Genomic DNA, 16,564 nt, shown 5'->3' with positions numbered 1-16,564 from the left:
GTCAGGAGGTTAAGTGAGTTTCATTGCAAAGACACACTTTTCCTTCCCGGGTTGATAAACAAGCCTGCTGCAGGGAAACCGACTTCCTCCACTGGCGCTCAGCTGGAGCAGCCTGTCCCTGGCCAAGGAAAACAAATGCATAAACATTTCGGGGACATATAGGAAGCATTTCTGCTGGACGCCTGCTGCGAATGGCCGCTGGAGTTTACACAGCAAACCCCAGTGGGGCCTCCGCACAGCCTGGACAAGGCACTCCCTGCCTCGCACTTCCCTCCCGGCTCCTCCCAGCTTCTCCTCAAAGACCCACAATACGATAATACAATACGACAATCCGGCCACGGCTCGTGCCCAGCCCACAAGAGTGCAAAACAGGCTCTTGAGCTGTCACCTCCATACGCCTGGCACTTAAAGAGAAAGGGGTCTCCTTTCAGCCGGCACTGCAGAGAGAACACAGTCCCTGAGCTGCTGTGTCCCGAGCCCAAGAGGGGGCACACAAGAGGCTGGGGACCAGCTGCCGTCCAGTGTCCAGGACTCTCCCAGGCCTCTCCCTGGGCCAGGGCGACACAGGAGGAGCTCACACCCTGATCCTTCTGTGCAAACACCCACCTCTGCAGGGCCCATTGACAGCAATGGCCCACGCCCCTGCTGTGCACAGCAGGGGCGGGCACTGTTGCAGGCTCTGCCCTTATGCTGCTCATGGCTTCTCACGTGGACGGACCTCGTGACAGAGGCTCCTGGAGCCCAGTGCTCTGCCTCTGCGTGCCCTTGCTCAGTCCCACTGTTAGGAGCCGTCGCGAGGGGTTCCTTGACTTTGGTTTTGGACACATCTCTCTCTCTCTCTCTCTCTCTTTCTCTCTCTCTCTCTCTGGTCTTCTCTCCCACCTGCCACTGCCTCTCTATACTTCTTCACATTCCCTTCTAAAGCCAGGAGGATGTAAATCAATGGAATCGAGGAGGCTGCAACTGTACAATTTTCCCTTTATGAATGTGTTTTTCCCATTCCCACCTGTCTTACCCTTGCTCTGGGGGGGGAGGGTCTCCACAGGCTCTGCCCACCCACATTTCCGGCAGTTCTCTTCATAAGGGGCTCTGTGGCAGCCACATGGGGGAGACTCCCCCCGCTCCCTCTGCTCATCCCCATCTTATTGCCCTCTGTGGCCAAGAGGTCCCTCCCTAGAAGGTTCTTCCCCCCATATCCACTTGGCCAGGTCCAGCCTACCCGCCAGGTCCACAGGACCATCCTCCCGGGATCTCCCAGGGATCTGGGTCTGCCCTGAGACAGGTTCCAGGGGACCTGAGTTGTTTCTGGTCAGCAGGGCTTACAGTGGTGCCTTAGACCTGAGGCTGATCAGTAGAAGACAGGCTAGACCAGAAGCCCAGCCAGGGACCCTACTGGACCACCTGCCTGCACAGACCCTTTAGGTGACATCTCCAGGGCTCTGGGGCCCCTCCGCCATCACTGTTCCCACCCTAGCCATGAACCACGCAGACCTCATGCTTCCTTCGCCATCACAGAACGAATGAGTCTCTCTCTGTCCTTAGCAAGGGTTTGACTTCTGCTTTATAAAAAGCCAACTACCAGAAATAATGAACCCGGGGTCCCCGGGCTGACCATATCACAGGCTTGATGAGGGGACAGGCGGCCCAACGGGGTGCAAGGGAGGGATGCAGACAAAAAGTGGCAGAGGCAGTCCAATCCTTGGCAGTCACGGCTCAGCTGAGAGGAAGCCACATAGCAGCACGCTAGGCCCTCATCACCGTCCTGGGGGCCCTTCATGGAAGGGGCAGGGAGGTTCTGGACACTTCTGGAGCATTGCTGGTCCAGACAGGAGGGACGCTCTTCTGAAGGACTTGTCCCTGAGGCCTGGGGCTCAGCTGTCACCCCCAGTGATGAGTGGTGGAGCCATAGGCTTACCCACAGGAAAGGTCACAGGATGGGGTCGGAGCCGTTCCAGTTCACCGATGCCCCCTTCCACCTATGCACAGAGTGACAGATACAGAGTTAGAGCTGCAGGGGCCCACAGAGGAGCTGCCTCTTGTCCTCACTCACCTGAAGTTCCTGTCTCAGGGGCTTTGAGGATCTCTGGTTCCACCCTCCCTACCTCGCCTCTCCACATTCACACACGAACCTACACACTAGGCCCTTGTGAAACACAAATACACCTCGGACCCCAGAGAGCCATGGAGAAGACAGAAGGGACAGGTCATTTGTTCATTCATTCATTCATTCATTCATCCCACAAGGGTCTACTGAGAACCTCATCCGTGCCTGGCACTGGAGGGCCCTCAGCTGATGCAAGTAGGTGATTCACATGCGCGGATCCGGCCACCTTCCAGGGGTACTGATGGTGACACTTTAAAGCACATGGGAAGACAGAGATATGGGAGAAGGCTGGAGTGTTGTCCCAGAGAAGGAGGGAGAGAGGTGGGGGCAGAGGGTGGGAAGCAGGCAAGGTGGCACACAGCACAGGACCTGAAAGCCTCGAAGGAATCTGGGCTTTGCTCTAAGAGCCACCGGAAGCCAGTAGAAGGCTGTGGGCAGCTCGGTAAAACACAGACTTGCATTTTTAAAAATTACTTCATGAAGCCTTAAGAAGCAGTGAGTACTGGGATGCATGGGTGGCTCAGTCAGTTAAGCATCCGACTCTTGATTTTGACTCAGGTCATGATCTCCCGGTTCAGGGGTTCAAGCCCCACATCAGGCTCTGTGCTGATGATGCGGAGCCTGCTAGGGATTCTCCCTCTCCCCTTCTCTTTAACCCCTCCTCCGATCATGCATGCTTTCTCTCTCTCAAAATAAATAACCAACATTAAAAAAAAAAAAGCAGTGAGTATAATTTTACTGTAGCCCAGGGCTGGATACAATTTAATACTAGTTCAATTCCAAAATCAGAATTATTGGAGGTGAGACCACAAAACATCCCAACACTTGATTTTAATACATGGCACCCTAGTGTTCTAAAACAGTGGATGGGATATTTCTGCAAGTTCTGGCACTGGCTGTATTACACATATACACGCATCCTAAGGTTATATGAACTAAGAAGCAGGTGTTGCACACCTCAACAGCAGTCCTAGGGTGCAGACTTTGGGAACTGGGGTCTAGAAATGCTTTTCACAGTGTGGGGCTTGAGGAGAGAGCAGACATTTTCAAAACCTGAAGTTTGTCTTCCAACTGAAGTCAAAATCTTAACTGCCAACAGAGGAGGGTTAAAAAAAAAAAAAAAAAGGAAGCTTTTCTCGCTTTAATTGTACACCTGCATTGCAAAGTCCAGTATCGCTGAGATGGGAACTACAACCAGGGAGCGAACGGGTTCTCCAGAAGGAAGCCTGTTAGACTTCCCGATCGAATGCTTAGACGCACCAAGAGGTTTCGGTAGCCGTTGGCTGTAAACCCAACCTTCTCCGCCTTCATGAATAACCCAGACTCCCTCTGAATTTCTTTCTCCTCCCTTCCTCAGGCTTCCTCTCTTTGTCCTTCTTCATGTGTGTGCCTTGCTTCAGTTGCCACATCAACGGCTCTGGTTTTTAGGTGGGGAGGGACGGCCCTCCCCAGGGAGTGGGATTACTTTCCTCTTGACTACGGGCAGCTTCTTGGTATCTGTAAGACTGGATTTTCCTCTGTTGAATATTTTGCACACTTTATACCAGCCCATTCCTCTTCAAATGGGCAAAAAGATTTGTCATGTGAAGAGAAAAAAAATCTTAGTGGTAATTCTGTGTGTCTTGTTCCCGTGGAAAGGTTTAGTGTGGGAGATATTTGCACGTCATCTGTTTTGGAATGATTACTATCCCGTTGTTCTCCCAGCTTCACCCAGCACACTGTGAGGACAGACGGAATCTGAGAATGTAGTGCTCGTCACAGTCTAGACACGAGACACAGCCCTGCCTTGTGTGGCACATGCCGGTCGATGTCCCCAGAACTTCTTATCCAGTCTATACAGGAATGCCGAATTGCATCTTTTCGTTACAATGCTTGGCATAGAAGGCTGAAATGGTGGATAATGGCAGAAAACATGCCAAGCCATGACTGTTACACTGCTTTAGCAAACTCGTCCTTCAAATCTAGCTCTGCGTGCTCTTCATTATTGTTGATAATGCCCTTGATGCTGAGAGAGCCCACCCAAAATGGGGTTGGCTGGCTTTTTCACAGCCAACCCTGTCCCTCCTGTATGAAAAGCAGGGAGGTGCCTCTCACCAGCCAAACTGTTTCAATCCCTGGGATCCATCTGGTCACAAATGCTCAGAAGTGGGTCTGGATGTGCAAAAAAGTTTGCACACATTTCTAGAAGAGGTCTTTTCTCAAGACTAATTATTGGAAGACCTACCTCAACAAGACACATTCCAAACATCACCTGTGATGACACACACAACCCTCTTGTGCTCGTCCACCGACCCTACCTCTTGCTCATCGTCAATCACGTCACGTGAATCGAAACGGTCGGTACCACTCGTTCCTTTGGCTGTGGGGGCATTCAGTGATTCTGTGGTGTCTGGGTGCTTTAGATTTTTTGAGCTGCTCTGTGTCAGCACTGGGGAAGATCCAGAGGAATCTATTAGGTGGTCTGGGGTTGAGCCACTCTGATGGACTCCATCAGCATCATAGCATCCAATCACTGCTTGAAGAAGCACTGGGACTGCATCTGGAGACTCTTCAACATGACTGGGAGAGGTCAGGCCACTCCTAGGTAGTCAGCACCCAATGCCTGTGCTGTTTGGGACTGGAGTCGATGATGCCCCAGGGTAGCCCCTATAGGTCCAGTCAGTAGCAATGATGGATGCAGCTCTCACCTGCACAACCGAGCAGGCTGCAGGGGTAAGACAGGCTGGGAAAGCTCTGTGCTGATCACAGGCTCCAAGGGACTAGGCTGACCTATTGCGCCAAGTGGGTTACGAGTACTTCAACCATCCGCAGCAACACGACTCGGGGCTTAATTGATTCTACCATGCAACTTGAGATTTCCAGTTTTCTTTCTCTGTTCATCATATTTGCAGTTTTGAAGCATGTCAGGAAAAAGCTTTTATTGTTCCATTAAGATTTATAGGTAAGCATCAGCCTCTGTAAGTTTCTTATCAAAGTCTTGGACACTAGGGACACATCCTGAATCCAGAACCCCCCATGAGGCGGCAGAAACGAGGTGTGGAGGAGAGCAATGCTCCACCCACAGTCTCACTCCAGGCAGGCATCACAGACCCAGATTGTGAAGGTAAAACTATTGCCCAGACCACAATGGTTCCTTGCCCTAGTCGTGGCAAGAATGGGCATGGAGGTGGGGGAGTCAAAAGTACACCAGACTTCTTGTATCCCTAGAAGACCTACCCTCAGCCTGGCCCCAGCAGCCCTTCTCCACAACCCTCGCCATCCCTCCCAGTCTTCACCCCTGACTCTGGTGAGCAGAGAGAGGTCCCTCCTAGGAGCTCCCAATCTGCAAATATCTCCGATCCTGGCAACATGGGGTTTGGCCTCAATGCAGGGTCACATTTGTCTGCTACTGGGCACGCCACGACAATGGTCACTGAGTCTTACAGTTCGGGGGGGGGGGCGAGGGGGGGTTATGTTTAGTTTTGAGGCTTTTTACAGAGGTTAACTAACTCACTGCAGCCCAGCCAACAGGGGCCAATAGTGGGGAGAGCATTAGAAGCGCCAGAGAAAAGCAGTTCAGAATTGCTAGAAAATCAGAAATGTTTTTCAACGGCAAGGGCTGAAGACACAGGATACTGTGTTTGTGTGGGGATGAATGGTTCTCCAGCAGGAAAGTCCACGGTCAATTACAAGGACCGTAAACAGAGCTCTGCATATGCAATTAGGGACTAGCAGAGAAAGGGGAGGGATGAAACGGAACCACACACAGCGCAGCGGGCAGAATCCCAGCTCACTCATCCAGTGTTAATTCAGGACGTAAGAGTGAGAGTTCACAGCAGGCTTGCTCAGCCTTGGACCACTGACATTGTGGGCTAGGTGATTTTGTTGTGGGGGCTGTCCTGTGCATTCTGGGATGTTTAGCACCCTCCTCCCCAGCCGTGATACCCAAAAATGTCTCCAGACATTGCCAAATAGTCCCTGGGGCATGCAATCACCTGGCGAGGACCACTGGCTTAGGGGTTGAGCTCAGTGAAGATGCTGTGGTCCCTGGAGCTCAGGGAGGCTCAGCATCACAGAGAGGGCCCACCTCATGGCCACAAATGAGGCCCTCGCCTCCCATGGGCCATCCCTATAGAAGAGCAGCAGGTACCTGCCTCCCCACCCCGATTTTCAGCATTGATGACACTAGTGTATTTCAGCAGGGGGTTCTAGGGAGGACACCTAATAAAGCCTGTAGCAGCAAGAAGAAGAGGACAGACCTGGCTTTAAAGCCCCCAGAGCTGACCAGTAGAAATATACCACGGAATTCCTCTTACTCACTGTGGATTTCCAGACAAGCATCCTGTGGGCAAGTTCCCCTGCCTGTGCCCCAGCCACTGGGAGCCAGAGCACCGTGAAATGAGCCCCATAGGCTGGCTCTCACCTGTGCGCCTTGGCCTGTGCTGTGCCCTCCACCTGGAATAACCATCCCTCATCCCCGCCCCCCATTCTTCAGGATCAGATCCAGGACTCCTCCTTCCAGAAGTGTTTTCTGACCCCAAGCAGCCTGAGGGTCCTTTCTCAGCACCATGTTATCATGGGGTCTCCCTCCACCACTAGACTGGAAGCCCCTCAAGGGCAGAGCTGGTATCACTCGCCTCTGTGCCCTCCAAGGCCTCTCAGTGCCAAAGCACAGGCTGCTGGGGTGCCGTTAAATGAACACACTCCTCCATGGCAGCTGCTTTTTCTGAAGCCCTAGGCGCCTGGTGGGGAAACCTTAGTCTTCGTGCACACTGCACTCTCCCTTGCCTTTGACCCAGGCAGTCACAAAGCCCTGTCCACGGACCTCGTCCTCTCTTGTCCCTCCCCCTCTGTTTCTTCCTGATTGTTCCTCCTCCCCACGCCCCCACACACACATGAGGCCCTATGGTCTCCAAAGGAAAGGGATCCTTATACCCAATCAAGAGATGGGGAAACTGAGGTCTGGAGCAGAACCAACCCTCCTGGAGGTCATACAAGGTGACAGCAGCACAGCCAGGACTCAACTGAGGTCTCCAGAGTCCCATTATGCACTCCTCCCTTGCATCATGATGTTGAGTATTCTGTGAACCCAACCACAAGGACACAATGGGCAGCGGTGTGTGCAGGTTGCATGACAGGGAATCAGAAGGGGCAGCTGGGGCCGTGGGAGCACCCAGGGAACCCTCCTTTGATGAGTGAGAGCCACTATGAAGAGGGCACCTGAGCAAGAAGGGCGTCCGCGGAGGCGTGAAGACTGGCACAGGCCCCCAGGCAGGTGGGGACACAGCTGAGGGAGTTGGGCACTCAGCTCCAGCCCCTGGAAGGCACTGTTCCCAACTGAAATTATATTTTCAATTTCTTGTCTGAGCCTCCAAATAGAAACATCTGTGGCCCAGCCCCAGGCCCTGGTTATGAGTTCTTTCCTCTTTCCTCTGGACTATTGACAACTGTTTCATTTTCTCCCGCTCTAGCTAGGCTGGAAGCTTGAGAGGTCACTCTGTGCAACTTGTTTGGAAATGACCATAAATGAGTCTGGTTTTGCTGAGATGGTTAAGAACAGCAGGAATGGGAGCGTGGAGGACAGACCCTACATTCCTGACACGAGTGGCGGCAATGGGAGACCTCCTGAGGCCAGGATGCGAGTCACACTTGAGAGCAGAGGTGGCGCAGGACCTGGGATAGTTCGACTTAGGATCCTCTTCCCTGAAGGCAAAGCTGACAGTCTGGTCTTGTGCAATGTCACTGTGGCAACAAAGCCAGGTGGCGGGAAATCACACTGCCCGCTCTGTGACCTTTCCCAGGGCTGGGACAGCACGGGCCTAAGCTCCAGGACTTGGGTTGTCTGTGACTCGAGGTGCGACCTGGGGCACAGACCTCCACTCTGGAGATCCCCATCTGTGAAAGGAAGGCCCACATCAGGTGGTGTTCAAGGGCCTTTCTGTGGATCTCGGCAAGTTGCCAGATGGGCCAGATGTGTGGTATCCTCGGTGCTGGCCCGGGTGAGCATCAGAGGTCCTTATGGGGCAACAGAGCTGGGTAGCCAGCACATCTCTCCCTGGATTAGGACAGGGTCGATCATGAACTTCTATTCAATGGTGAACTCTCTGAGAGCAAGAATCCAGTCTTATCCGGCTGTTTCTTCCATGGAGTCCAGCCCAGAAGTTCCACGAAGTTGAAGTGATGGGCCCACAGGTCTGGTCCCTCCTGTGGTAATGACCTGAGACGTGGCCTGACTTCAGGCCATGGCGCCACAGATACCCCCTTCCTGTCAGGGTGGGGACCTCCTGTGGGAAGCAGGGCTCATCCCCCAAGAGACAGGGCCCTTTCTCCCCAGGGTCTTCACTGACCTTGAAGGCCACTTTCCCAAGTTTCTCCCTTTGAGCTGTTTGAGAATCTGGGATGAAAACAAGATGCAAAGCCTTTGTAATCCAACCCCTCAGAACAGGATTCCAGGAGGCTAGGCCTGCTGTTTCCCATTATAGTGGTATGTTATCTGATGGGTACTTTGGGGGGGGGCGGTGGGAGGAAGCCAGCATTCCCACCATTCACTCACCCACTCAGCTTCTCTGAGAATAGTACTGGGAAAAACCTCACCGCATTAACTGCCCAGGTGGACCCGCCACGGTGGGACAAGTGACAGGGGAAGCAGTAGGCACAGGATGGATGCTCACACCTGGGGGAGGGGGAGAGGGAGGGGGAGGGGGCAGCCCACAGTCAGGAAGAAAGGACCCCTGGACCAGCGTGTTACAGCAGGCCAGATGCTAGAGGGTCAGCACTTGACTTGACATCTGACTCACAAGGCAACCAGGAAGGGCGACGGAGGGATAGGCGCTACCCTCACCGGGCACCAGAAGTTCTCAAAGTGTAGTCCGGGGCAAGCAGTGCCAGCAATTCCTGGGAACTCCCCATAAATGCACATTCCCAGGCCCTACCTAGATCTCCTGAACCAGAACCCCTGGGGGTAGGACCCGCTGATCACACCCTCCAGGGATGCCTGCTAAAGCCTGAGGATCACACCCTAGAGCAAATCTTCCCAATGGGTGAACCAGAGATGGGTACGGGTGTGTCAGAGCATTGATCCACACATCCATCAAGGGGCTGGGTAGGGTCTGGGCCAACCAGAGTCCCCAGGCCAGTGCTGTGTGCTACACAGTGTGTGCTACACAAATGTGATTTTTGACTGAGACAAGGACTAGGAAACACGGCTAGATGCCTTGCCCAACCCCCATGCCCTGACAGTGAACAGGGACAGAAAAGGGAAGGGCAGGGACTCAGCCTGGACCTTACACCCCAGACCAAGGGCTCACTCCTGGCTGCAGGCAGTGTTCCCAGTTTCCTCATCATTTCACCGTTTCGTTCCATGGCACACCACTAGAGCTGGGGTGGGTGGGGTCCTGGGAGAAGGGGACAGCTGACCGAAGAGGAAGAGGCACTCTGGGCCCGCGCTCACACTCAGATGGCTCTGGCCTGAGCTCCCTGATGGACCAGAGCTCCGAGTTATTGTTGAGCACTGGACAACTAGGGCTGAGCCCAGAAAAGTCCAACCGCTGGGCCCATGGGAGGTACTGGGTGAGTCCTGAAGTGGAACCATTCTTGGGGGAAGAGGAGTTTTTCCAGATGGGGTAGCTGGAGAGGTCCCGGTGATGCTCCCCAAGCCCGGACCCCAGGAAGGATAGAGAGACAGATGGAGGTCCTCAGGGCGGGGGAGGTGGGCGGAGCCTGTGCCTAGGGTGCGGTCCACAGCCCTGCTTGGCAGGCTCACCTGCAGGAAGGATGCCCCGTGGCCTCCCACCCGGTCCTGCAGAGGGTGCCAAGGCCAGTGTCACCTCCTTTTTCCACTGCCGCTCTTCTCTCATCACCTGGAATGAGTGGCCCTTTGTACATGAAAGGAAAGCGACCTGCATGGGCCTTTAATCCTCCCGACGAAAGAAAAGCCAGCACATGACCCCACAAGAATGCTTTGTGCCTGGCTTGGTGGGCAGGCAGGTGGACGGATGAACAGACAGACGAATGGATGGGGCGTCATGAGGGTTCCCAACATCTCCCGCATCCCCTCTCTGGGGTCTCCACTGGGAATGGGGCTCCAGTCAAGGCTCACTTGCGGGCAGGTGGGCAGCACCCCTAGGCTGCAGGCGAGCCCCCTGGATCTCAGGCGGTCAGAGCCACGGGGCCTCAGTATCGTCCACATCGTCCTCCATCCCAACCCAATCATTTCATAGTCAGGGACATGAGGTTCTGCCTGAGGTCACACCGGTCACACCGGGCCGCTAAGGCAATAATAATAATAGTAAGAGCTGTTTACGGAAAACCTGGTAAAGTGCTAGGTGTTCTTCACAACAAGCCTGCGCTTGGCTCGCCCGTTTTCCCTGTCTTACAGCTGACAGTGTGAGGCACAGACAGAAAGACCAACAGCTCATGGCCGGAAAGCAGAAAGACCAGGGTTCGAAATCCAGAACCCAACTCTCACCACTTGCAAGTTCTACCTCTTCCCCGGAAAGCACTGGAATCCAGGCCTCCTCTTCCCCTCCCTGTCCCCCCCACCCCCGCCCACTGCTCCCCGAAGGCCTCCAAGTCATTGAGTCATTGCCCGAAGGCTTTGTGGAGGGCCTGCCTGAGGCTGGGGGTGGCCCTCCAGAGTGCCATTCCCAGTCCTGGGGCCTGGCCAGTGGGCTCATGAGTGAAGTGAGCCTCGACTCACCCCGAGTCTGAGCTGGACTGGAGGAGTCAAGGACCCCCACCCTGTGTCTGAGACTATAGGGCCCCTGGCCCGGGGTTCAGAGCGCCCAACCCGCACCAATAGAATGACTGGGGCTGCTCCTCTCTAATGCCGAGGGTGCTGCTGCTACAGGAAGCCATCTGTGAGCTACACCCTAGGGGCCACTGAGGAGTTGGGCCCTCTCGCCATCCTACCCGGCGCCTTCCTATCCCCGCCCCTCCCCCTACCCGTCCCTCCTCTTGGTTGGACCTAACGGCACTTGCCACATGTGGTGGCTACCTCAAGAAGCACCTACTCATACCATCACCCCTGCCACGGGGGCATCCTCAGAAGCTGTCTGGAGACCGGTCACCTCACAGGTCACACACATCTCCACATGGGCCACGGAGCCCACAAGATGCTCCATACAAACAAGCCCCAGGCACTGTGTCCTTCCATTCTGCAGGGGCCCCGTCTCACCACACACTCCTGGCTGGGGAGACCCAGAAACCCACCCTCCTTCCCACAGGTCCAACCACCCCCAACCACCACACCTCCCAGCCACTCAGGTGAGGTTCCACAGCCAGAGACAGACCGGACTCACCTGGTTCTGATGCAGAGCTCGAGGGGCGGGACGAGGTCATTGTCTCTGTCCTCAGGGATGGTCTGGGTGGTGTCTGGGGGGCAGGAGAGAGAGGCGCCCACTCATCAGCCCAGGACCCGAGCTCGGCCTACGGTCGGCACCGACAGCCCAACTCTCCGGCACCTGCCCCACTTCTCATCTCTATGGGACCCACCCTTGTTCCCACCCATCAGTGCTCTTCTGAACCACAGCACTCTTCTCATGGCCTCCTACCTCCAGTCTTCACCCCCACCCTCCCGCCCCCTTCAGCTACCAGAAAAAGTCTTTCTCAAAACACATCTGATCTCACCACTCTCCTGCTCCAAAACCTTCCATGGCTCCTCGTTGCCTGGAGAATAGAACCCAAACTTGTCGGCATGGTATTCCAGGTCCTCTACTACGTGGTCTCAACTCCACCTTAGACCCCCCACTGCCATCAGTGTCTCAAGGCCCAGCTCTGGCCCCTCCTGTAGGAGGACCCGCCAACACACGATCTCTGATCCCCCAGTCCAGACCCGGGTCTGCATGGTTCTCTGCCCCAGGGACGTGCAAAGCCCGAGAGTGCAGGCCAGCGGGGGGCAGCGCACCGACGGTCAGCCGGATCTGCTCCTGCTGGTTGGCCAGGCCGTCGTAGTAGTACAGGTCGAAGAGCCTCTCAGCCCTCCAGTTCCTCAGGAGCTCCGGATGCAGGCTGAAGAGGACGCTGAAGTGGCTCTCACTGCACACCACCCAGATGGGGAACCTCGGAGTCTTCAGGAAGCAGCCCACCTGGAAGAGGCGGAGGGAGCAGACAGAGATGTCTGTGCCAGCACCAGGGAAAGGGCCTGAGCATCATCCATCCAACTCCGGGGTTGGGCTGGCCTCAGAGAGACCCTGCTGGGGATCGCGGCCTGCGTGCCACGCTGGGGGCCCCAGGCACCACTCCCAGACACCAGCTGGACTCCCGGAGCCGACCCCAGCACTCTCTGGGCCTTTCCCTCACACACAGTCCTGCGAGATACCCCGGCCGGAAACCCAGGCACCCCTGCCACTTCGTCTCCCACACCTCGCTGGTTCACAGTGCGCCCATCCTGCCTCCAAAACTCCCTCACAGCCAGCCTCTCCTCCCCAGACGATGGCCTCCGAAGCGGTTCTTCCACACCCCTGGCCCACAGCTGCACCAGCCTCTCACCAGCACCCCCCACGCGCCAGCATGGCGAGCCTCTGTGCCTCTGCACCCACCATCCACCACCTAGAGCACTGCTACACGGGTCCTCCCCTGCCGGGTCCTGCGTCGCCCACGTTACCCAAGCAGGGAGCACGAATCACCTCCTTGTAGCTCCCGGGCGGGGGGGGTTACCAGGTACTAGGTCTCAGGTACCCGCCTTCTCTCCTACAGTGCGTCACTGCCTCACAGCGATGCGCCGGCCTGCCCTGCACACTGGACTATATACCCCTAGCAGCAAGGGCGGAGGTTCGAGGTCAACATCAGCAAATGTTTGACAAATGAAGGTCCTCATGCGTGAAGTGGATCTTCAACTAGGTAGGACTTTACCTTGAAGGCAGGTGGGCTTAGAGCCCCAGGGGGAAGGGAGAGAGGGCCTCTGGGCGAGGAGTAGGGAGGGGATGCCAGGAAAGATGTCCGGAAACACCCGGGGGCTAGCAGGGCATTTGGGAAAGAACACAGGGGAAAGGGAGGATGAGGGCTGGCACTTTCTGATGAGAGACTCCTCTGGAAAGCTCCCCACAGAGACTTCCATGGCAGAGGGGTGTTCGGGAAAGGCAGATACGATGGAACTTACACCCTCAGTGCTGCTGCTGTTCTACCAGCAAAGGGCAGAGAAGTGGCAAGAGCTCCCCGCAAAGTCCTGCTCAGGTGCCCGGCTGGCTCTGCCCCTCGGACCAGCCATCCCTAAGTGTGCTCTCTCCCGGTCACCTGTGACTCTCTTGAGCGGCACCTCTCCCCCACCCCGGGCCCAGGTTTATTCAGCTCTGCACACACCACGGGCCAGGCTGATTCTGGCCTAATCCCCACCAGCCCCAGGGAGATGTTTGCATGCTCAGGTATTTACAGCCACAGCCTGCGGATTAAGGAAAGAATGGGAATTATTTTTCCAGTGGGGAGAAGGGCATACTTTCTCTGGCCTGTCACAGAAGAGTGGCCGAGCGGTCTTCCTGGGGCCTCTTGGAGCCCTCCTGGGAGCTGGCTTTGGGCTGGGGTGTCTCGGACAGGGGGGCTGTGCTCACAAGGCCCTGAACCAGGTCCCTGGTGAAAGGCTTGCCCATAAACAGCCGCCTCCTCCAAAGGGTAGGAAGGCGATCTTTACAATGCACTCGATTTCCCATTTTCCAAGCATCCCGCCCCACCCCCACCTGGCCAGTAGGGCTCTCACCCTGACCCCTTGTGACATTAAAATGTGACTACAGAGCTCGCTCGTTGGTGGATGCGGGGGAATTAGATGCCTTAGAGGACGTGGCCGGACGTGCCTAAACCCCACTGCAAACTTGGCTCCTGTTCCAGGCTCAAAAGAGGCTTTTCTGGCAAGGGCATCACCTCGAACAGGGAGCCTTCTTGGGGACTCACGGCTCATTCACTGCAGGAAAAAGAACCATGCAACCTGCCAGGGGGCAGGCGTCTACATAATCAGCCACCCTGAATTTTCCAGCAGAGGGACAAAAGGGCAGCGTGCCATTTATTTATTCAACGGTCAAAAGATTACAGGCAAAAAAGCTGCCCAGAGACTTTATAAATGAGTTTTCTCATTCAGGAGCCCCTTCCAAGTGGGTGACATTTTCCAAAGATGAAATTCACTTCCTGTGGGTTTGGAGGTAGCTGACCCAAGGCTTGGGGTGAGGAGTGAGGCTGGGGGGCACATTTCCCTCAGTACAGTCTGAGGCTTTCTCCTGGTGGGTAGACGTAGTTACAGCGAACATTCAGCACAGTTAGGAATCACTTTTAAAGGGGGATTCTTCAATCTTTTGCAAGGGTGAGGTGAGCGAATGCCCCACCCCCATCCGGGGACTGCCAGCTTAAAAGCCCTGATTCAAAAGAACCAACATTTGATTAATGGCAGGGTTGCTGTCTGTCATCTCTAAGGGTAACTGTCATTCAACCTGACACACTCTGGTCCTAGGCACCACATTCGACAATGGGGTTACAGTAACGAAGGAAACAGCAACCCCCTTGTCCTTACGGGGCTCACCAGGTTAACGGGGAAGACAGACAGTAACCAAATAATCATCCAGACACATCTACACTGCATTTCACTGAATCTAAGATGCCATCGAAGTTGCCATTATATTTTGTTTCACTAAGAAAGAAAGCAAGCTGGCACTTGAAGTCTGACACACCATCGACTGCATTAATGCATCAAGATCTCGGAAATGTTCAAATGTGCACGAAGTTTGCATCTCAAGGGGCACCTGGGTGGCTCAGTTGGTTAAGCGTCTGACTTTGGCTCAGGTCATGATCTCACAGTTCGTGGGTTCGAGCCCCGCATCTGGCTCTGGGCTGACAGCTCAGAGCCTGGAGCCTGTTTCAGATTCCGTGTCTCCCTCTCTGCCCCTCCCCTGCTCATGCATGCGTGCTCTCTCTCTCTCTCTCTCTAAGATAAACAAACATTAAAAATAATTTAAAAAAAATTTTTTTTAAAGTTTCATCGCAAAAGCAATGAAATGTGACACTTTGAACCAAGAAGAGGCCTCTCCGGGAAAGAATTGAGATTCTACGGTGGAGAATGACAAGGTAGCAGGGGACTGTGAGAGCAGACCCCTATTTAGATGGAGTGGTTAGGTCAGGAAAGCCTTCCCTTAGGAAGTGACAGTTAAGTCAAAATGTGAAGGGAAGAAAAAGCAGGGGCAAGTCTCATAGGGTCTTGTAAGTTGTGGGAAGTTTGGGATTTCAGTCTGCATTAGTTTGCTCGGGCCGCCATAACAAAGTGCCACAGACTGGGTGCTTCAACAGCAGAAAGTTACTCACGGTCCTGCAGGCTGGAGGTACCAGAGCGGGGTGTCGCAGGGCTGGTTTCCTCGGAGGCCTCTCGCCTGGGCCTGCAGCGGGCCGCCTCCTCCCTACGTCTTCACGTGCTCTGCCCTCGTGTGTGTCTATGTCCTAAACCCCTCTTCTTACGAGGATACTAGTCAACTGGATTAGGGGCCACCCTAATGACCTCATCTTAACATAATCACTTCTCAAAAGCCCTCTTTCCAAATCCAGTCACATTCTGAGGCTCTGAAGGTTAGGACTGCAACGTGCCAACTTGTGAGGGGACACAAGTCAGCCCTGAACAGTTTCAGAGGATTGGAAAACCACTGACAGGTGGAAAGCAAAAGAATGATGTCATTCAATCTGCTCTTCTAAAGATCACACTGGCTTCAATGAAGGGACAGAACTCGGGGGGGGGGGGGGTGGCGGTGGGGCCAGGGGCCAGAGGTGTCACTGGTGTCTAGATCAGCGATACTGGTGGCTTGGACCGTAGTAGAAATGGACGGACTGGAAAAACAACTTAGGGCAGGAGCCACATGACCTGTGATGGGTCAGCCATGCTCCAGGGGTTGAATAAGTGAGTGGATGGTACTATTTGCGGAGCTGGGGAAAATGGGAGGAGGCTGCAGCTGGCAGAGCCTTCCCCGCCAAGCTCAGTCTTTGCTCAGATCCCTTCGTGAAGGCAGCAAGGCACATGCCCTACAGGGCATGGGAGAAGCACTAAAGTTAAACTTCTGGTCCCATGCTGTCCTTTCCTGGACTGCCAGTCCCCCATTGCCACAATCACCACGAGCCAGGAGGGGCTGGCCTTCCAACTACAGCTCGACAATGTGGTGCAGCCCACATTTGTGAGCTCGAGGGCAGGGAGAATGAGGTGCAAGTCAGATAGGCACAACCAGCCCACTGGGGTCATGGAGAGCCAATGGGGGTCCAGAACACAGCCGGGCTGTGGCAAGAGGCTGGCTAGTTCAGCAGGGGGTGCTTGGCCCAGAGCTTACTCTGCTTTCCCCCAGACACACCGGAGTGTGGGCATCTAATAAGCTCACCAATAGGCAGGACCTCCCTACCCTCCAGCCCCCACATACTCAGTAAGGGTCCTAGAACCTCCCAGCCAGAGGCTGCACTGAGAAGCCCAGGACAGGCTGAATGACAGTCAGGCCCAGTTCTGCCATCTGGGACAGAAAGCCCTCCTTAAAGAGC

General features: G+C 55.0%; 1 protein-coding gene and 1 pseudogene across 1 annotated transcript in view; both read right to left on the bottom strand.

The window, feature by feature from the left end:
• Nucleotides 1–1,543: 1,543 nt before the first annotated feature.
• The window catches only part of MINDY4 (MINDY lysine 48 deubiquitinase 4), a 109,206-nt gene continuing 94,185 nt past the window's right edge, over nucleotides 1,544–16,564 (bottom strand). The window contains exons 16-18 of the mRNA XM_042969335.1: nucleotides 11,988–12,168; nucleotides 11,383–11,455; nucleotides 1,544–1,976 (exon numbers count right to left, since the gene is read on the bottom strand). Of these exons, the coding sequence (XP_042825269.1) occupies nucleotides 1,928–1,976; nucleotides 11,383–11,455; nucleotides 11,988–12,168 (303 nt within the window). The 3' untranslated portion in view covers nucleotides 1,544–1,927. The remainder of the gene's footprint in view (nucleotides 1,977–11,382; nucleotides 11,456–11,987; nucleotides 12,169–16,564) is intronic.
• LOC122234125 lies at nucleotides 3,224–4,170 on the bottom strand (annotated as a pseudogene).

Source organism: Panthera tigris, chromosome A2, assembly GCF_018350195.1.
Source record: "Panthera tigris isolate Pti1 chromosome A2, P.tigris_Pti1_mat1.1, whole genome shotgun sequence".
Classification (NCBI taxonomy): Eukaryota; Metazoa; Chordata; class Mammalia; order Carnivora; family Felidae; genus Panthera; species Panthera tigris.
The sequence above is the reverse complement of the archived record's forward strand: the minus strand, read 5'-3'. Positions and strand labels throughout refer to the sequence as shown.